This window comes from Aureobasidium namibiae (assembly GCF_000721765.1).
Source record: "Aureobasidium namibiae CBS 147.97 unplaced genomic scaffold scaffold_14, whole genome shotgun sequence".
NCBI lineage: Eukaryota > Fungi > Ascomycota > Dothideomycetes > Dothideales > Saccotheciaceae > Aureobasidium > Aureobasidium namibiae.
Window position 1 is genome coordinate 816,098 of NW_013581195.1, and position 18,892 is coordinate 834,989.

Genomic DNA, 18,892 nt, shown 5'->3' on the forward strand with positions numbered 1-18,892 from the left:
ACGTGAATTCATCAGATATCGTAAGCATCATGAATCTATATACACTTGTTTCCTCTTTAGGCACGATGCCAGGTAACCAACCGCCTGGCCCACGAAGGAGACTTCTTGTGGGTTTGCTCGACATTGGCGCCAGTGGTAGTAGGATTGCTCGCCGACCTCAACGCATTGCTCGAACGCGAGCTCCTCAACTTCTGCGCCACCTTGCGTCTCAGCGGCAACTTGTCCTCGTCGTCATCCTCGAAGAAACTCCCCGTGGGCCATGCAGGGCTGGTGGCCACCAAGGTCGACGAAGAAGAATCTCTGCTTCTGTCTACGGCGTTTCTGCCTGATTTGGGGGACTCGAGGGTCATGTCTACTGTGTCTCCTGACCAGCGTGATGGAGGTTTGTCCGAAACACTGGTTTGCTGGACGGAAGATGCACTGGGAGTGCGCATGCGAGGAGAGGTCTGGGGACGCTTGGGGGATGAAGAGGGGGAAGAGGGCATGGCAGAGGGTTGGAGGCGGACAGACATGCATGAGTCTGAGCGCGAACGCTCTGAGGATGCTAGGGAAGAAGTGCGGGGGCGAGGTTGACTGATGAGGCTTTGGCGAGAGGAGACGGTGCTGCCGTTGTCGCTGATGATGCTGATGCGTGGAGTCGATGGTTGAGGCTGTTCTTTGGGGAAGAGAGTGTAAGACTGTCTCTGAGGCATGGGAGGAGATTGTCTTTGAGGTGACGATGGCGTTTGTCTTTGAGGCGAAGGAGGAGATGGTCTGGGGATTGATGATCTCTTGGATGATGAAAGAGCATTCTTGGTTCCATGTGCTGTTCTTGGTCGTTCGACCGAAGGCTGAGAGCGTGTGTAGGCTGGTTCTGATGGTTGCTCGAGGCCAAAGTCAAATTGGGCCATGGCTCCATCTTGAGTGTAAGGCTCCTCTGCCGAGACAACTCTGGAGAGAGGAGAGTGGTATGATGCTTGAAGATAGTAGTCCAAGATCATGTGTTCCTCCGAGTCAGACTCGGGAGAGAAAGGTCGTTCAAATGGAGGCTCTTCGATAAACATGGCTTCATGCTTGCGACGATGAGTTGTGTTTGGAAGAGGAGGAGCAACCACTCTTGGAGTCCTGTATGCGTTGTGGTTCTCTGCTTGGTAACCAGTGCCAGGCATGGGACGACGAGCCATGGCTCTAAGGTTAGGCTGAGACTTTGTCTTCATTTGACGCTGTTGTGGTTGCCCTGGTATCCTAAGCCTCTCTTCCCTGGGCTGAGGTCTCCAATGAGCGGTACTCATATCCATGGGATAATTTGCAACGCTCTGCATGGTTGTTCGTCCTATCGATTAATCGGATGAACTATTGGGGAAGGGGTTCTGATGCATAAGATATGCCAGGAGGAGCGAACTGCGTATCGATACCCAAGAGTGAGGTGGAAATGAGGTATCAAAACAACAAACAGTCGCGGGAATGTAGACTTTTGTTTTGACTCCCATGGGTAATACCTCCTATAAAGACCAGAGCATTCCCCACCTGTGGACAGTGGTACTAAGGACAGGGGATGGAATGTTGAAGCCATGAAGCCAGGGCCCATAACGGCATGCAGGTTGATCGTGAATTTTTCATAGCGATCGTGCATGTTGGTCACTGTGGATTACTGTGTATTAACTATTGTAACTGCAAGGCTTTCGCAGCATAAGGCGAAGGATCAGCTCTGGTTGCAAGGGGTGATGCCTATAGCGAATGATCAGCTGTTTCATCTGTATACATCGATTTTGTACATTCATCAGGTGTATTCCCTCGCGCAAGCTTTCTGTTTACCTTGCACATGTTGTGAACAGGGGCCACGCTTCTGCATTGTTGACGAAACGTCGAAGCCGTTAAAAGGCAAGAAGGGGACGAGACCGTTGAAAGGGGGAAGAGCGAAAGCAGGGTCGGTCTTGCAGCGTGCAAAATCGCTCAACGAAGACCGATGCGTGAACCAGTTCGGGCGGACATTTGACAACAACTGTCAGGCCTCTACACGTCTTCGGCGCGATTCTGGTCCAGCTACCCTGCTCGGTCGGCAATCGTTGTTGTTGTTGTGCCTCCTGCAAAGCTTCGCCGCCGTTTTCAGGGGAGTTGGACCTTGAGCTTCTCGTTGATGCACCCACCGTTGCGTGATTCTTCACTATTTTCGTGAGAAGAAAGGGTTCTGCAGTACGAGCGTGTGCACCTGAATGTACACCGCAAGTTCGACCTTTGCTGTGCGCTTGTGCGGCCCTGCTCAAGCTGCCTTTGTGCTTTGTCCCTGGCGCCGCATCCCTGCAAGGCAGTTAACGAAAACTCAAGCAGCACACCCGCTGCATACCAACTGTGCGGGCCGCACACCAGCGTGCAGGTGCTAGATCTTTCTGTGGTTGCTTTGCGGGTGTCTATGGCTCAAAAGTCTACCAGTTGTGTGCCACCAAACCCAGGGCTGCGTAATGAGCCCTGAGCTGAAAGCTTCCCGCATGAGCATACAAATATTTTCCTCGTCCGCTGCCATTCTTTCTAAATGACTGCAATGCGTGTGATATACCAGTTCCTTCTCTGATTCTGATTCTGATTCTGATTCAATTGGAATATGTGTGTTCTCTGCTGCAGTTCTTGGCCCATCTGTCATATCAATTCTTGTTTTTCGATTCGAAGATCGGGTGCTGCAGGGCGACCCTGGCTTCATTAAGACATGCGACATGCCATGCCTCGCTCCAAACACTTTTGATGGGCTTTTTTGTATGAGTTACATATGCCTGAAGATACCTCATAACTGTTGCCCTGATTTGCATACACAACGTCTGTCGTGTTAAGCAGCAATAAATCGTGCAGCTGTATTTTCGCTTCCAAAGCTCTGTACCCAGACAATCTTCCAATTACAGATATTTGTATGGTTATCGGAATGAGCGTTTTTACATAGTAATGCCACGACTATGACGCAAGCACTGTACTCTATTAGAAAAAGTGTTCGTGCTCCATTGGTACGGTGCAGAAGATGTCGGAACACGTGTGAGAATCTGTGGTCCGACGTGCTGTCGAACGCAAATCTCGCCATGAGATCCAGCAGCGCTGGTGTTCTTCCGGGCTGTCTGCCGTGATAAAAAATGCCGTCGCACTCTCCGGAAAGGTGATGCCGCAGAGGAAGTGTGTGTTAATGAAGCCTTCACGGCACCTCGGTCCACGTCGATCGTGTCTCTGGGCTCAATGCCAGCTGAACGCTCAACACACTCGAAACCCAGAAAGACAGATTAATGCTCCATAATCTGGTCGGTAGACATTTGGAGAGCAGAGACCCGTTAACAGATTGTGGTCTAAACGCATAAGATAGGATGGCATAGTTTGTATGTAAGTGATTCCGATATTTGTCGCTTCGGGTTACTCAACATTTATAAGAAGAGCAGGGTTGTGCTAGATTGCAAGCACAATGTTCTCGTTCATACAGAAACGTCGAAGGACGTTCGCACAGTGCGGAGACCTAGAGCCTTTCCTCCACAGGGTGCCATGATCGCTAGAACCTTCAATGTACTGAAAGTACATCGTTGTCATATCCAGGAGAGCCAGGCTACATACCTCACCTCGGACATAATCTGATATGGACTTGAAGGCAGCGGCGGCACGGTTGTTGGTGTAGGGCATTAGGTAAAGCCCACGCTTTGCATCCTGCGATCCTGCCTATTTCTTGGAAGGTCTCACTTTGTAGTCGCACTCAGTCTCAGGGCACCTTTTGGGAGACAGCTTTCCTACCCCACAGCGCTGTCCGCCGTAATGCTCAAACCTGCTTAGTGTGTCAGGGAAGCCAAGTAGACATCCAAACTCACACCGATAATGGCATTGGTGATAAAGCGCAAGTGCATGGTCCGGCGAGACACAGTGGACCCAAAGATCTCTGAGTTTGGCTGCTTCGCTTAGATGACATGCACATGCCCCAAGTGGACACTGAAAGCGAGCCTTTGTGTCACCATCGGCGAGAGCAGGAGCGGTACTCTCGACAAGCTTGAACTGGTCGTTATCACCTGCGTGAGGCTCTGTGACCGTAGGCCTCTCTTCTGGTCGTGGGCCGTCGACAATCCGCCACCGGTGTCTGTCTCCTTTGAGGAAATTTGGTTCGGCGTAGATAACAAGCGGCTTTCGGGCAACTGACCATGATCTCTGGGCATTGTGTTGGTAAACAGCGTTGATGTCTCTGATAAGGGCGCAAGGTGCGTTTCTGTATGCCAGTCGTCGTTGCGCAGCGAGGATGAAGATGTCAATCTGAACGCCAGAGTTTGAGCATGGAGAAAAGTGTTTCCCTCTGATGAAGAGACTCTCTCGCTGGATTAGTTTGAGGGGAGCCGATGCCGCTATGTATAGAAGAGCGAAGCATACCATCCTGAGAGCGGCTGACCATCCGGGACTGAGAAGGATCAAACATACGGGACTGAGAAGGATCGAACGTGCCTGACCGTCAAAGATTGAGCATGCTATACTGAGAAGTACCGAACATGCCATACTGAGGAGGACCAAAAGACAGATTCGTACCCCAGTGTGAAGTGTAGCCGTAGAAGGCAGGTCCATGGCTGGTATCGGCAGCGCCTTGGTGAGTTGACGCTAGACCTCCGCCGACACCCTGATGAGTAGGAACTGAGCCGTTGGCGGCATGCGGATCGTTGGTGCTACCAGTGTCTTGACGAGTTGACATTGGACCTTCGCCGGCACCCTGATGAGTAGGAACTGAGCCGTTGGCGGCATGCGGATTGCTGGTGCTGCCAGTGTCTTTGACGTCTTTTCTCGCTGGACGCGACCTCTTGTGGAGTCCTCTTCCAGACGTAGCAGCAGGTGGCTTGATGGCTGCGGCAGAACTACTTCTCGTCCGCTTGTGTGAGGAGGTTTCCACCCCAACTTGATCTGCGGAGTTCTTTGAAGCGCTGCCGTGTGTCAGTAAGATGTATCTGCGATGGTTAGTAGTAGTGAACGTACCTTGCTCTTGTACGAGCGAGTATCTTCTTGCAGCATCTGCTGAGGGCCGCCTTGCCGAGCGCGTTCTTGCCATCAACTCCAGTGAAGTCTGGTAGGGCAACAATAGCCCTCTCAATGTTTCCGTGGGTGATCAGGTGAGCAGGAGGAAGTTGATCCTTCAGTTCCTCGTAGAGATGATTGGCATCCTATTGCCTTGCATCCTCTGTCTGCATGACTGAGTCCTGAGGCATGGGAACGAATGTGTGACGGGAACAGTCATGCGAGACAGCGTGAAAGGTAGACAGGCTTCATGTGACTGTTGCAGTGTAGGTAGAAGGAGCACACGACGAAGAAGAAGAGACGGAGCACGTGCAGAAGGAGGAGAGAAGGAGAAAGAGCGGGCGTGGCTGTGATATCATCGAACAAAAGGCAAGGACGCGTTCATGCGGAAGTCGCAACTCTCGATGGATTGATCAACGTCGACGGAGCTAAAAGAGGAAACAACACCCCAGCGAATGTAGAGAGGAAGGGCTGCACTCGAAAAGGCAGGTTCGTATTTTCTATTTTCAGAAGGGAAGCTATAGACGTTAAAAGCAATGCCACTGTTGTTGTTTGGCGAAGCCGCCGACCATTTATACATATAGCCTCGTTGCAGCATCGTATCCGAGTTTCTGGAAGGTAGGTCCAATAGAACGGCATATCTTCACCTTTGCCTCTGGTACCAAGTCCTCCCTGACAGCTGGAACCCTGCTGTCGACCAGCCAGTTATACACATGACGAGGGACGTCGATGTCCTTGTTTGGGTCGGCTGTAAGGCGAGCAGCCTCCTTGCGCAGTCCATGCAAAACTCTGATTGCCGCAAACTTGTATGTCGTAAAGGCCGCCTGCGAAGAGTCATCCCACGTGAGTTCGAACTGCGCAGGATTGGGGGCTGCAGTACTCATGGAAGTGCGGATGCCGGCATATCTTCCCTCAGATAACACGCCATTGTAGAATAGCCCAAACCATTGTACCATCGAGGCGAATGTTGCGCCATGTTGAGCTTTGCCGCAATGGATGTGCAAGCGGGGGGTAATGATCCCAGCGACAGGCGACATCAGACATGCAGCCAAAGATGGACCGAGGATGTCGAACGCCCGCTCAAGATCGGAGCGCGAAGTCGAAGGCAGGCAGATGTCGAACGAGACGGTAAAATGATTGGTATGGTACCATTCAGACAGCAACGTTGCGCGAGCGGCAGCCGATTGGGCGAGGAGAGGGTGTTGCGAAAGCATAAGAACGAGTCTGCCGGCTGTGTTCTCGACATAGCAGACAAAATGGAAGCATTCCACGTCAGGAGAGCCAGGTATAGTAAATAACACGGAACCCTTATTGATGACGAGGCAGCTGTTCGCTCCGTGACCGAGTAGCGTGAAGAAGACCATTGACGCGGTCGCAGTGTTGCTTGCGTGGGTCGATATATTCGACTAAGGAGTCCGTACACTGTAGACCGTTGTTCTGATCGATGCTGGAGCACCTGTTCAATGGCGGCATGTCAACGAGGCTGTGCTGATAGGCTCTAGTAGGATCGTATAACACAAGACGACCTGATCGCACTGGACTCTGTGCGGTGGTTTCGTGGTCAGAAGAGTCTCTATTGATAGCCTCACGGTCAATTGAGACTTAATTACTTGAGTCTCATCCAATGGAGGCCATGTAAAGTGATTTGTTCCAGGCCGTTGTCAGTAGACTCTGCTCATGTAGGAGCTGTCTGGCATGACCCTCTTTGTCGTTATATTAGCGCCAAGTCGAGAGGATACACATATTCAAGTGTTAGTCATTGTACCGTAGGTGAGAGTGTAGTTTCATCCTGAGCTCTGCCCCATTGGATATGTAGACCCGGTGCGATAATTTTGGCCGTGCGTGAGAAGAGACATGGAGTCAAACCTAGACTATGGATGGGCGCTCAAGATGAGAGCGTGTGGTTGGGAACATACCCCAGACAGTGGTACGCTGCGCGTGGATACCAACTGCGCGAGGAGCAAATGCCTGATGAGCACAATGGACCGTTGTCAGATGGTAGTTGTAGGTAGGTACAGGTCTAATGAAGGGGATCGATTCGATCACACCAGATAATAACGTCACCCTTGCTCCACATCTTGACCTGCTTTATAACCACACACGGCCACCACGTCGAACTCGTCTGTTGCTAAACTACTTCCGAAAAGTGATGGCATACAACTCAAAAACCTCAATAAATCCGGCTGCTGCTGGAAAGTCACATATACATGTGCCCAAAATCAATGCTCCAGCCATGGCTTCAGCAACGACCAACGTGCTAGGTCTCCTGCACGACAGCCTACTACCATCTTTAAACCTTCATTCGTCTCTCGCACTTATCGCCTACACAGCCAGTCGTGTAACTGGTCGCGTCGAACTCAAAGACTGGTTATGGCCTTCAGGAATGGTTCTCAATGCCTGGTATCACGGAGTTTGGGCACGCAGCTCAGAGACCGGCCTCAGTTTAAGCGAATCGCTATCGACACTCGGCTGGACACAAAAGCTTCTTCTCGGTGGTGTTACACTCTGGGGTGTCCGATTGTTTACCCGTATCGCTACTCGTAGTGTCAAGCGTGGAAAGGACGATCCAAGATACGACGATATGAATCAGGACACCAGTTTCTGGAACAAGGCATTCTTCACTGTCTTCCTACCTGAGGCTGTCTTCCAAGCTCTGATCTCACTGTCATGGTCTATGGTGTTGCAGCAAGGAACGATTGGAAGCATCGAAGCTACACCTCCTCAGTACGGTGCCCTGCTCCATGGTCTTGCAATTGGATTATACACTACCGGTCTCAACATGGAAGCTATGGCCGATCAGCAACTTGAAGAACACAAGAGAAAAAGCGACGACCTTGACCGCAGTGGTGTCTTCTCAATCGTACGTCATCCCAACTATCTTGGTGATGCTCTGGTTCACATCTCGTTCCCTCTACTTCTTGCTGCAAACGGCATGTTCCATCCGCTTAGTCTCATGGGACCTCTGGCCAACTACCTCTTCCTACGCTTCATCGGTGGCGACAAGCAGAACGAGGAATCCCAGGAACAGCGCTATAAGGCGAGTGCACCTAAGAAGTATGCCCAGCTGGAGGAGTGGCGCACAAATAAGAACAGCTTCTGGCCTGCTCTGAGGGAAGTGACCAACCCTTGGTCGCTCTATTTGGTGGGAATTGGAGCAGCTGGAGTTCTAGCCGAGCGTGGGCTAAGGAGATATATGCGGGTGTAGGTGGCGTGGCAGACATGCGACTCTGCATGTTTCTTCTGAAAAGAAATGTAGATGTCTAAATAATGATACAGTCTTGCTACAGAAACAAGAGAAGAAGAGGAGTGAAATGACGAGCTCAACGTGATTCATGTGGTATTGTACAAAACAGGGAAACGAGAGCTTAGTACTGCGAGGCAGCAGATTGGCAAGCCTTGAGCTGGTCAAGGTACCAACCGCAGATGGTCAGGCTGCCCTGGTTCTCATCCATGCAGCGACGGAAGTTGGTGACATCGGTCTCACAAGCTCTGGGAGCCTGGTAGTTGGACGAAGTGTAGGTGCTGTTGTCGGCAGGATTGGCTACAGCCTGAGCGGGCTGCTCGGCAGGTGCTGAGGAACCGCCACCGAAGAAACCACCGATTGCGTGGCCAATAGAGGAACCGACGGCGACACCGCTATGATGCAAATGTTAGCGCATGATTCAGATCGAAGCTTCTCAGCCAGTGGGGGAAGACTCACGCAGCGGTACTGGCCATCTGGCCAAAGAGACCGGGACCAGCGCTCTGCTGAGGAGCAGCGGCGGCCGGAGGAGGAGCGTGTTGCTGCTGAGGAGGATGTGCGGCAGTGGAAGCAGAACGAGCCTGCTGGGGAGTGGGTGGCGCAGGGCGAGCGGGGGCCGCGGTGGGCCTTCTCGGGGGAGCTGCAGATCCACGGTTGTTGCGAGGCATGGTGGTGGCTGGTTTGAAAGTTGTGTTGGTGAAGGAGGGATAGGTATCGAAACAGGTCGAGGTGGTACGCAGCTAATTATGACAAAAGCCAGCCAGCCAGCAGCCTCGGCCGCGCCTTCCCGTTTGTACGAAGCGGGCTTCTAGAAGCCCGAAGTATCTCTATCCAGAAAATTCCATCATAGTCACTTACCATCGCAAAACACCCATCACAACTGCAAACCATGGATACGGATCTGCGCCCTCTGGTCGATACTCTCGCAAGCAACATCGACGATGCCGAAGAGTCACTTGCGTCTCTGATCAACACCGCCTTGTCTGCCAGCACAAGTAAATTGCCTCTGCTCGACAAGGCCAAACTCTACACTCTCGTCACATACGCCATCGAGTCACTGCTATTCTCATATCTGCGCCTGAACGGTCTCGATGCAAAGACGCATCCTGTCTTTGCCGAGCTCACTCGCGTCAAGCAATATTTTGAGAAGATCAAGACCGCAGAGACTTCGCACGTAAAGCGCAATGTCACTCTGGACAAGGCTGCCGCTGGACGTTTCATCAAGCAAGGCCTAGCAGGAAATGACGAGTACGACAGAAAACGCGCAGAGCAACAAGAGAAGGAAAAGAATGGCGCCAAGAGAAAGTTCGAGGATATGACCGAGAGAGTTGGCAGTCACTCGCGATTCGAGGCTATGAGCAGGAAGATGAACGATGACGACGCTGAGAGTAGCGCCAAAGATGTTGATATGAGCGAGTCCGATTCCAAGAAGAAGGCCGCTTCCAAGAAGAAGGCCGCTTCCAAGAAACAGAAATCCGACAAGGCTCCTCTCGGCCACAAAGCGGCTTTCCAAGCGCTATTGCAAGGCCCTATACCAACCGAGGAAGAGCCAAAGAGAAAGAAGAAGAGAAAGAGCAAGGGGTAGGCAACGACACCCAAGGACAACACTTTGAACGAATCACTATCGCTATTATCCTACTCGACATGGAACACCTCATCTAATGCGCGCCACCAACCTCCATCGACACTGCTGGTGGCACCCTCATTCAGACTCTCTTGCATCTTGTCCGTCACCTTCCACCATCTCTGCGTCTCTTCATCCTCAGCCATGGCCTTCATATCGGCATCGAAATCATCACCGGTGTATTTGAACGTGGCGAACAGGATGCTGGACTGCTTGTCGTAGAATATGCTGTAATCGTGGATATTGCTGCCTGCAATCCTCTTCAAAACGCCAGGCCAGACTTCCGAATGGATCTTGATATATTCATCAACGTACTCTCTACGAAGACGGATCGATTGGCCGATGCGTTGGACAGGCATAGTGGGGAAATACTGGTCATGTTAGTGACAAGAACTTGACAACACAAGACGTCACCAGTACACATACGTATATGCTGAGAGGAGGAAAAGCTGATGAGAGAGGAGGACAGTTGAATTTGCGGACCCCGCCTATCTAAAAAGTATAGCTCCAAAGCTGCTCGTATGAAAGAGGCCCGAGACGGATTGGCTTTGCCCCGTGGCGCCCCACTTACCAAACAAGCTTCTACTGATTTGACTTCTTCTTCAGACCATGTGAAAATGCGATAGAAATCCAGCCAACTCATGGTTGTCTTGTACGGTCAGTTCTGGAGTTCAGACACGAGCATAACCAAAAGTGAAACGAGACAGCCTTTCTTTGGTAAAACGAGATGCCTGATAACACCAAAAGTCTATCGTCGCCCCTTCTCCACACAATAGAATCATGAAACGTGATTTGAACCAGAACTCGGGCTGCCTCAGAGTGCATCAAAGTACGGTCTCAGTTGATGGTTGCACTGTTGGGATTCGAATGCGAAGTAACCTTGCACTGGGACTTGGAAGTTGGCCGAGGGAAAGTATTAATGGCATGCCAGACGTCATTCATAGCGTCCAGGGGTAGACGGCGCGTTTGGTCACTAGCAATTGATGATCGGTCGGCTCAGGAAGCCTGGCCGGCGTGACTCGCGCGCATAACGGTCGAAATGTTCTGCAAATGGACGGCGGACAGCGTGTGGATACGGCTGGTCGGAGAAGAAAAAAACCAACGCGGCTGCAGTCTTCTCGAGGCCTGAATCAAATCGAGAAGGTCTTTCTCTTTCGTAGCGCCCCGCAGAAGCAAAAGCAGGAAGAGCAGTAGCGATTCGGTTCGTCCCGGCGGCATAATTGGATTAGGAGCTCAACTCAACCAATCGAGAGTCCAGCCCCCAAAGTGAACTTCAGAGCCATTGTGCCATACCGCCATATCAGGAGCCAGACGGTTTTTCCTTGCCCATTGCTGCTTCACCTGCCAAATTTCTTGACGTCTTGCCTTGTTCCCCAATCACAAGACACTAGTCTAGACGTGGAGACGGTGAAAGAAGGCATGTTTACCGCCTTCTTGGGCCCGGAGCCGTATCTTCCAAGTTGCTAACCTTCACTCCAGCAGCCTTCTACCGTGACGACTACTGCCCACGAAGCCCGTTCCACTTTCACTTGACCCTCCAAGTGACGGTCTAAGGACAAAAGCATCTGGAAAGCTTCGAAGCCCCGTCCGCCCCCTCTCTCGCACGACATCATCGCCTCGTGTACCACCCCGTCCTCCTTCTAGAACACCACAACCAACAGATCGTCTTCACAATGGCTTCCAACCCTCAGACACAGTCGCTCAAAGTACGCCTTACAACGAAGCCTGTGGAAGATACATGTCACTAAAATACTGTTGTAGTGTGTTGTTACTGGAGACGGTGCTGTCGGCAAGGTTCGTACTGCTCTTCTGCCTTTGTGTGACAAGCAGCTAATCAATGCATTAGACTTGTCTCTTGATCTCGTACACAACTAACGCCTTCCCTGGCGAGTACATTCCTACTGTGTATGTTACACGAGATCGTCGGCTATGCGCACAACCCGTCGACTAATATGCTGATGTTTGACAGCTTCGACAACTACTCTGCAAGTGTCATGGTTGATGGCAAGCCCATCAGTCTTGGTCTCTGGGATACTGCTGGTCAGGAGGATTACGACCGTCTGCGTCCTCTTTCATACCCCCAGACCGATGTCTTCCTCATCTGTTTCTCCATCGTCAGCCCTCCTTCCTTCGACAACGTAAAGGCAAAGGTACGGAATGCAAAAGCAAATACAACGCTCGGAAAAAGAAGAGTGTCTGACACAACAAACAGTGGCACCCCGAGATTGAGCACCACGCACCCGGTGTTCCCATCATCCTGGTCGGAACCAAGCTCGATCTTCGCGATGACGAGGGCACCAAGGAAAGCCTGAGACAAAAGAAGATGGCACCCATTCAGTACGAGCAGGCTATCAGCGTTGCCAAGGAAATCAAGGCAGTCAAGTACATGGAGTGCTCTGCCCTCACACAGCGCAACCTCAAGAGTGTCTTCGACGAGGCCATCAGGTATGTGAATGAGTCCAAATTCTGGAGATGACAGTCGTTGACAAGTCATGACAGAGCTGTTCTGAGCCCTCGCCCTACCTCGAAGCCCAAGAAGCAAAAATGCATCATCCTCTGAGCGTGCAAGCAACACTCATCTCGACATCTCCTTTGTTTACACGACATTCGCATTTTCACGGCATGGTAGATCTCTTTAATATCGTTGCCAAGCCTAGTTTCTGGGAGTCGCTGGCGTTGGATCCTTTGATGTTGATGGAGCAGCGACAGCGTGTTCGGCGCAGATACCCACTTGACACAAGCAATACACACAGACTCGCACAGGACACAGACAAACACACAGTCATGGTTCACGCTTCAGGCCTCGCGTCCACAAAGTCACCTCTGGATGGAGTAGTTAGTCGCCGATTCGTTCCATCATGCGGATTGGACTCAAGAGGAGGACAAACCAGGAGCGATGGCTGAGATGGGCAAAGAAATGGTGTTTCGTATGTCTCTTGACATGGTTTGCATTTGACGAACCGCTTTCTTTTTACTCGGGAATTTCGAGCGTTCTGTACATATGGTCTGCATTAACTTCTTTTCTAATCTCCCACAAAATTGCGATAGTCTCACTGTCTCGATATCGAGAGCCTGTCAAGCATGTGAAAGTGTAGCACACTTGCGAACACGGAGAAAGCACGGACTTAAACCGTGCGGAGAAGAAACCGCGTCGAGACGAGACAGAGACTTTTTTTGATGTTTACAAGCAATCAGAACATTACCTCACCAAACAAGTCAAAATGTCAGAAGAAGTGTCGCAACAGGCCGCAGACGCGCAGGTCTTGACCGGCAAGGCAAAGAAGGCCAAGCGCTCCGAGGAGAGATACAAGAAGAACAAGAAGAGCAAGACCGAAGAGACAACCACCGCCGATGCGCCAAAGAACGACGAGGCCGCCGCAGAAGCAAACAACGAGAATGCCACATCAGACAAGTCTTCATCCAAGAAGCGCAAGCGATCGCAAGAAGACAAGGAGCAACAAGCACCCACAGAAAACGCAGCACCCGTAGAAGCCAAACAGCAAAAGAAGCGCAAGAAGGAAGCCTCGGCCAACAAGGAACCGCTAGCCAAAAAGGCAGGAGACACAACAACAACAACAGCAGCAGCAGACGGCGATGAAGCAGCCGCAGCAGCAAAAAACCAGCGCTTCATCGTCTTCATCGGCAACCTCCCCTTCACAGCCACCACCGAGCAAATCACCGAGCACTTTGCTTCCATCCAACCGCAATCCGTGCGCCACTCTACCGAAAAGGGCACGAACAAGAGCAAAGGCTTTGCCTTCCTCGAATTCGCAAACTACGATCGCATGAAGACGTGTCTGAAGCTGTACCACCACAGCATGTTCGACAGCGGTGTTGGTGGCGAGAGGGGCAAGCGCAGAATCAACGTTGAGCTCACGGCTGGAGGCGGTGGCAGCAAGAGTGAAGGCAGAAAGGAGAAGCTCAAGGAGAAGAATGTTAGGCTTAACGAGCAGAGACAGAGGAGGGCAGAGGCAGAGGCTAAGCAGGAGAAGCGCAAGGCTGCGAAGGAAGCCAAGAAGAACGGTGCTCCTGGTGCGGACAAGGGAGAGGAAGCACCCGAGCCTGAGGCCGATGCAGCAATTCCAGAAGGCATACATCCCGCCAGACTGGCCATGCTGCAAAGGATAAACAACCGATAGACAAGGAAAAAAGGAAGGGCGAAGTGTTCTGCAAACCAAGCAGATGATGGCAGAATGATGACTTCTGAATATCTTGAATTCACCCGTATCCTTTGATGTCCCAAACCAACGCCTTTCCCAATGCCCCCTGATCTTTGAATATTTGTACAGTATAGTAGACAAGAATGTGCTGGAGTGATTTACCAGCTGGCCTTCTTCACACCAGGCAGTTCTCCAGCCAAGGCGTGCATACGGAACTGGTACTGTAGGAAAGCAGGTCAGCGCTGTGTTTCTCGTGCTCCGGTCTCATTCGAGGATCAAGACATACTCTTGCCATGCGGAAATCACGGAAGACACCTCTTCCCTTGCCACCAGCAATACATCTGTTCTTGATCTGGGTAGGGCGGGTGTAGCAGTGCATTTGCGACAATTGCAATTGGGCCTGGGCGCGGGCGCGTTGTGGCAGGAGGGTGTTGCGGATGATGTAGCGGAGTGCTTGTCTAGAAGTCCAATATCATCAGTATGCTGTCTACGACACCCGTTGGGTAGTCACTGACCTCTCGGTCTCGTTCTGCTCAAAGACTTTGCGCTTGGTGTGGTCGCGGATGACCTTGATGTTGACGAAACCTCCGAGGTCCAGCTTCTTCGATCGAAACATGGACATGATTGCGGTATGGATGTGTGAGAAGTCGTAGATATTCCTGTCAAATAGCCTCTGCTTGCCTGTCGTTGCTATACACGGCAGTGATGGCGACGCTGATGGAACGACTCTCGAGCGGAGAAATCCGATCTACAAATTCCCAATTAGGAAACCTTCGATATGCTCTACTACATCATCGCTACTTTTTTTCTCTAGAACACATCCACCACAGTCATGATTCCTTCTATGTTTGGCACCAAGAAGGTGGACAGATCTCCTGTCTTTACCGAAGACGATATCCGGAAATTGATCTTGTCTTTTCCACCTCCGGAACCACGGCCTGGAAAAGAATCTCTCGTTCGCAGTCTCTCAGGCCGCAACCTTGTTCGTTCAGATGCAGTCATCAAGCGTTTCCACTCTTTGCTTCAGAGTGCGACTGGTCCCGTCTTCCTAAACAGTCTGCACAATGAGTTGGGAGTCCATGAAGTACAATGGCTCTTGACGCAGGAAGATGAACGCATTCATTACAGTACAGATCGTCGACGATTGCTTCCCGAGAGTATACAGATAGCTATCTTCCAAAGTGTGCATAATCAACTAGCCAGTAGTGGTGTTGAACTGGACAGCATTGCCTCTGAAAAAGATATCACTGTTACCACACTCCGACGCATTCTCGCTGCACAAGATGCCAACCTAGTGCTCAAGGACCTCGAAGACGGAAAAACTTATGATTCGAAGTTCCTTCAGAAGCTCGAGACAGATATCAAGAAGAATATCGAGGATGCGCAGGAGACGGTCGTGCTAAGCGAGACCTACACTCAAGTTCCAATCTCCTGGTTGGAGTCTGCAGCCCAGAGCTTTGTATCTACGGATGACAACAATGCATCGGGTGTGGTAGAAGTGGTGTCTGGCAGGCTACGCTTCACGCCAAAGTCTCAACTCGTACAACTGCAAGGCGAACTCAAACAAGCCCAGAATGCATACATTTTCAAAGCTGTCGCCGAGCTGGAAAGAAGTGGATATGTCGAAGTCACTATCAGCTCCAGACCACAGATTCTGCAGAACGCCGAAGATGTCAATCTTACTCGTGCGATCCGAGAAGCGATCGCCCTGGGGGATGACAGCTTGAATATCGTTGAACTGAGCACACCACAGTCTTCATTCCTTATATCACAAGATGCTCTTTCGGCCAAGCGATCCATCATTGCTGCTAGAGCCGCAGATGCAGCTAGCGAGCAATGGTCCTCCAGACATCCAGGCGAAGAAGTGACCTTCGACCCCACCAGCCTACCCACCTCCAACGACACCTCAGCACCCCTAGACCAAGCAATTCTCTCCTCGGGCGATCCAGAAGACACAATCGCATCAGCCTTCTCCTCTCGCATCCTCTCCCTCCAAACCTCAACACACTCAACCTTTGTCACAACCATCCAATCCGAACTCCTCGCACCCCTGAAACTCTACACCATTGCCACAGACACAATTTCCGATTCCACACTCCAACCTCGCGTCCAAGAATTCGTCCACGACTACGTTCGCAAAGAATTAACCCCTCAAGTCCTCCTCACCATCAAGCACCAAAACCTCATCACCACAAAATCCGTCTCCAGAGACGTCGACAAATTCTCCGAAGCAGTGACCGCTGCGAGAACGTTGCAGGAACTCAACACTGCGACTGCAAAACTGGCTCGAAAGCAGAAGATTGAAACTCCTTCGGCCCCTGCACTGCGAAACCGCAAATGCGAAATCTTGATGCAAAAAATGGCAGCGATGAATAAAATGAAACGCAGTTCTGATCTTTTGCAGAATGCGATTTGGATCTTGTTGGCGAAAGGGAGGGAGGGCTTGTACATGAGTTCGGGCAAGGATACGAGTAGGATGATCAAAATGGTCAGAGAGGGAGATGTAGAGGCGGCGAGGAAATTGGAAGAGTGGAAAGATGTGGTCAAACAGGGCAAGGATACCGAGGATACAAAGAGGGAGATGAGACAGGTGGCTGCTGAGGCGATTGAAGAGTGGAAGGCTGCTTCTGTTGATGCTGCGCTAGGTGAGGAGACGAGCAGCGAGCAAGTCAAGGAGGAGCAGACGACGACGACTTGAACGATGGAAAAGATAACGAGAACAACGAAAACGAAATTTTGTGTCTTTTGCATGTCTACATGAACCCATCGATGATCCTTTTTTTTGTTTTGAATGCAAGTCATTCATAGCTGCAGCCAATGCATGCTTAAGGAGCAACACGGTTAGGGTCTCTAGGGAACAGCGAAGCCAAACGCACGTTAGGCAAACCCAACCACAACATGACGATACGCTCAAGTCCAATACCACCACCAGCATGAGGAGGACATCCATAGCGGAATGCATTGACGTAATCCTTCAAGCCATCGCTGTTGGGATCCACAGGACTCACATGCTCCTTCATGCGCTTGCAGAGGAAATCTGCGTCGTGGATACGCTGGGCACCTGACAGAATCTCCTGACCGCGCATGAAGAAGTCGTAGCTGTTGCTGTATCCTGCATTAGGGTCGGTGGAGTCTTTCTGGTGGGCGGGTGCGGTGTGCGAGGGCATGGTGTAGAAGGGGCGGATGTTGAGGGGGAATTGGTCCAGGACGTAAAAGTCGGAGCCGTATTTCTTGAGCACCAGAGCGCCCAGGCGCTTCTCATCGGGTGTGCTGAGATCGTCGTAGTCGCCGATTTCGAGGCCGTCGTCGCGAAGCATTTGGATACCCTCGCTGAAAGGAATGCGAGGGACCTTGCCAGCCTCGGGCAGCTTGAATTCCTCGACGTGGTAGATGCTGCGCACCAAATCGGTCTCCTTCTTGTACTTTGTGCGGAGGCCGTTGAAGATGTAAAGCATCAGGTTCTCGAGCACCTCGACGACTTCGTGGTAGTTCTCCTCGAAGGCCATTTCCAGATCCAGACCGGTGAACTCAGTCAAGTGACGAGCGGTGTTTGAGTTCTCGGCGCGGAAGACGGGGCCGACTTCCATGACACGCTCGAAGCGGGCGGCAATCATCATTTGCTTGTACAGTTGGGGTGATTGCGCGAGGAAGGCCTTGGTAGCGAAGTAGTCGACTGAGAAGACATTGGCACCACCCTCAGTGGGAGCACCGAGCAACTTAGGGGTCTGAATGCCGATGAAGCCCTGTCCGCGGAGGAACTCCTGGAACAGAGCAGTGACACCGTCCTTGATGGCGAAGATGGCGCGGTTGTGCTTGCCACGGAGATCGATGACACGGTTGTTGAGGCGAGTGTTGAGAGTAACGATGGGACGACCGCTCTCGTCCTCCTTGGCCTCTTCACCCTCGAGGGGCAGAGGTCGCTCAGCATCCGAGACCTGCATGGGCAACTGCGAGTCGGCCTTTGCAACAACATAGAGCTTCTTGACGTGGATCTCGAGGTGGCTGATGGTGGCACTCTTGACGGGCTCAGGGGTCTTCTTGACCAGACCGTGGACCAGAACGATGGACTCGGAGGGAACGCTGCCGGCAAACTTGACCATCTGTCTGCTGAGCGAGTCGCTGGCAGCAACAACAGCCTGGATGGTGTTGAGAGTCTCGCGGAAGACCAGGAAAGACAGCTTGGCGGACTGGTTGCGGGCATTCTCTACGACGGCGCGGAAGCAGACCTCAACACCACCGGCCTCGTCGATGGGAGTGGTCTCGCTGTACTTGTCGGCAATCTGGGCGAGGGTGACGCGCTTGACACCAGTGGGCTTGTATTCCTGGGAGCCGATCATGGGCAGCTCGCCGTAGTCCTCGGACGAAACATCATTGGCGTCCTGCTCCTTCTTCTGTGCCTCCTCGGCGGCCTTGCGCTTGGCCGCCTTCTCGGCCTGTGTCTAGCTGTCAGCGACTTGTTTGTTCGTCCGAGATGCAAGCTCATATCGCACCTTCTCCTTCTCTTTGGCTGCCTTCTTCAGGGCGCTCTTGGAAGGACCCTTCTCGCCCTCGGCAGGTGCGACGGCACCGGCCTCGCCGGCGGGAGTGTCCTTGGGTCTCTCGGGGATTGACTGTGTAGCTTGGTCGGCCATGATTGTGTGTCTGTGTCTGACAATGTTTCTTGCGACAAGCAGAGCGGGGTCTTTTGTGCTTTGGCTCCAAATAATGTGGGATGAATCACTTCACTCGTAACTAAGAGTCATGTTTCCTCAAAGACGACCGCTCATGACTCACTGTGCTTCTTTCCCCTTTGGTCACCCTTTGAACCACCGACTTGTGACTCTAACCAATAGTCTATACTTGCTGCTCTTCGTCTGGAAGCCTGTAGTACTGCTCCTGTAGAAG

At 51.8% G+C, this 18,892-nt stretch overlaps 11 protein-coding genes across 11 annotated transcripts; 5 read left to right on the plus strand and 6 right to left on the minus strand.

The window, feature by feature from the left end:
• Positions 1 to 56: 56 nt before the first annotated feature.
• Positions 57 to 1,301, minus strand: M436DRAFT_84133 (uncharacterized protein; the record flags this gene model as incomplete). Its single annotated transcript, XM_013569917.1, has 1 exon — positions 57 to 1,301. The coding sequence occupies one exon, from the start codon at positions 1,299 to 1,301 to the stop codon at positions 57 to 59; it is 1,245 nt and encodes a 414-aa protein (XP_013425371.1).
• Positions 1,302 to 3,396: 2,095 nt separating this feature from the next.
• On the minus strand, positions 3,397 to 6,347 carry M436DRAFT_65967 (uncharacterized protein; the record flags this gene model as incomplete). The annotated part of the gene is made up of 7 exons (XM_013569809.1): positions 3,397 to 3,513; positions 3,559 to 3,660; positions 3,733 to 4,299; positions 4,354 to 4,448; positions 4,507 to 4,872; positions 4,945 to 5,032; positions 5,562 to 6,347. 7 exons carry the CDS (start codon positions 6,345 to 6,347, stop codon positions 3,397 to 3,399), a joined length of 2,121 nt encoding a protein of 706 aa, XP_013425263.1.
• An 869-nt stretch (positions 6,348 to 7,216) lies between these two features.
• M436DRAFT_84135 (DUF1295-domain-containing protein) lies at positions 7,217 to 8,188 on the plus strand (the record flags this gene model as incomplete). The annotated part of the gene is made up of 1 exon (XM_013569918.1): positions 7,217 to 8,188. One exon carries the CDS (start codon positions 7,217 to 7,219, stop codon positions 8,186 to 8,188), a length of 972 nt encoding a protein of 323 aa, XP_013425372.1.
• Positions 8,189 to 8,348: 160 nt separating this feature from the next.
• Positions 8,349 to 8,892, minus strand: M436DRAFT_84136 (uncharacterized protein; the record flags this gene model as incomplete). Its single annotated transcript, XM_013569919.1, has 2 exons — positions 8,349 to 8,619; positions 8,684 to 8,892. The coding sequence occupies 2 exons, from the start codon at positions 8,890 to 8,892 to the stop codon at positions 8,349 to 8,351; spliced, it is 480 nt and encodes a 159-aa protein (XP_013425373.1).
• A 221-nt stretch (positions 8,893 to 9,113) lies between these two features.
• On the plus strand, positions 9,114 to 9,809 carry M436DRAFT_65970 (uncharacterized protein; the record flags this gene model as incomplete). Its single annotated transcript, XM_013569810.1, has 1 exon — positions 9,114 to 9,809. One exon carries the CDS (start codon positions 9,114 to 9,116, stop codon positions 9,807 to 9,809), a length of 696 nt encoding a protein of 231 aa, XP_013425264.1.
• Positions 9,810 to 9,859: 50 nt separating this feature from the next.
• M436DRAFT_52344 (rhamnose mutarotase) lies at positions 9,860 to 10,207 on the minus strand (the record flags this gene model as incomplete). Its single annotated transcript, XM_013569704.1, has 1 exon — positions 9,860 to 10,207. One exon carries the CDS (start codon positions 10,205 to 10,207, stop codon positions 9,860 to 9,862), a length of 348 nt encoding a protein of 115 aa, XP_013425158.1.
• A 1,314-nt stretch (positions 10,208 to 11,521) lies between these two features.
• On the plus strand, positions 11,522 to 12,408 carry M436DRAFT_51756 (uncharacterized protein; the record flags this gene model as incomplete). The annotated part of the gene is made up of 6 exons (XM_013569603.1): positions 11,522 to 11,554; positions 11,610 to 11,642; positions 11,695 to 11,753; positions 11,818 to 11,998; positions 12,061 to 12,293; positions 12,348 to 12,408. 6 exons carry the CDS (start codon positions 11,522 to 11,524, stop codon positions 12,406 to 12,408), a joined length of 600 nt encoding a protein of 199 aa, XP_013425057.1.
• A 661-nt stretch (positions 12,409 to 13,069) lies between these two features.
• Positions 13,070 to 13,987, plus strand: M436DRAFT_52205 (uncharacterized protein; the record flags this gene model as incomplete). Its single annotated transcript, XM_013569675.1, has 1 exon — positions 13,070 to 13,987. One exon carries the CDS (start codon positions 13,070 to 13,072, stop codon positions 13,985 to 13,987), a length of 918 nt encoding a protein of 305 aa, XP_013425129.1.
• A 179-nt stretch (positions 13,988 to 14,166) lies between these two features.
• On the minus strand, positions 14,167 to 14,630 carry M436DRAFT_52078 (putative 37S ribosomal protein MRP2, mitochondrial; the record flags this gene model as incomplete). Its single annotated transcript, XM_013569657.1, has 3 exons — positions 14,167 to 14,229; positions 14,295 to 14,466; positions 14,524 to 14,630. The coding sequence occupies 3 exons, from the start codon at positions 14,628 to 14,630 to the stop codon at positions 14,167 to 14,169; spliced, it is 342 nt and encodes a 113-aa protein (XP_013425111.1).
• A 210-nt stretch (positions 14,631 to 14,840) lies between these two features.
• Positions 14,841 to 16,706, plus strand: M436DRAFT_52131 (uncharacterized protein; the record flags this gene model as incomplete). Its single annotated transcript, XM_013569667.1, has 1 exon — positions 14,841 to 16,706. The coding sequence occupies one exon, from the start codon at positions 14,841 to 14,843 to the stop codon at positions 16,704 to 16,706; it is 1,866 nt and encodes a 621-aa protein (XP_013425121.1).
• A 127-nt stretch (positions 16,707 to 16,833) lies between these two features.
• On the minus strand, positions 16,834 to 18,639 carry M436DRAFT_65975 (aspartyl-tRNA synthetase; the record flags this gene model as incomplete). Its single annotated transcript, XM_013569811.1, has 2 exons — positions 16,834 to 18,441; positions 18,499 to 18,639. 2 exons carry the CDS (start codon positions 18,637 to 18,639, stop codon positions 16,834 to 16,836), a joined length of 1,749 nt encoding a protein of 582 aa, XP_013425265.1.
• Between the last annotated feature and the right edge of the window lie 253 nt (positions 18,640 to 18,892).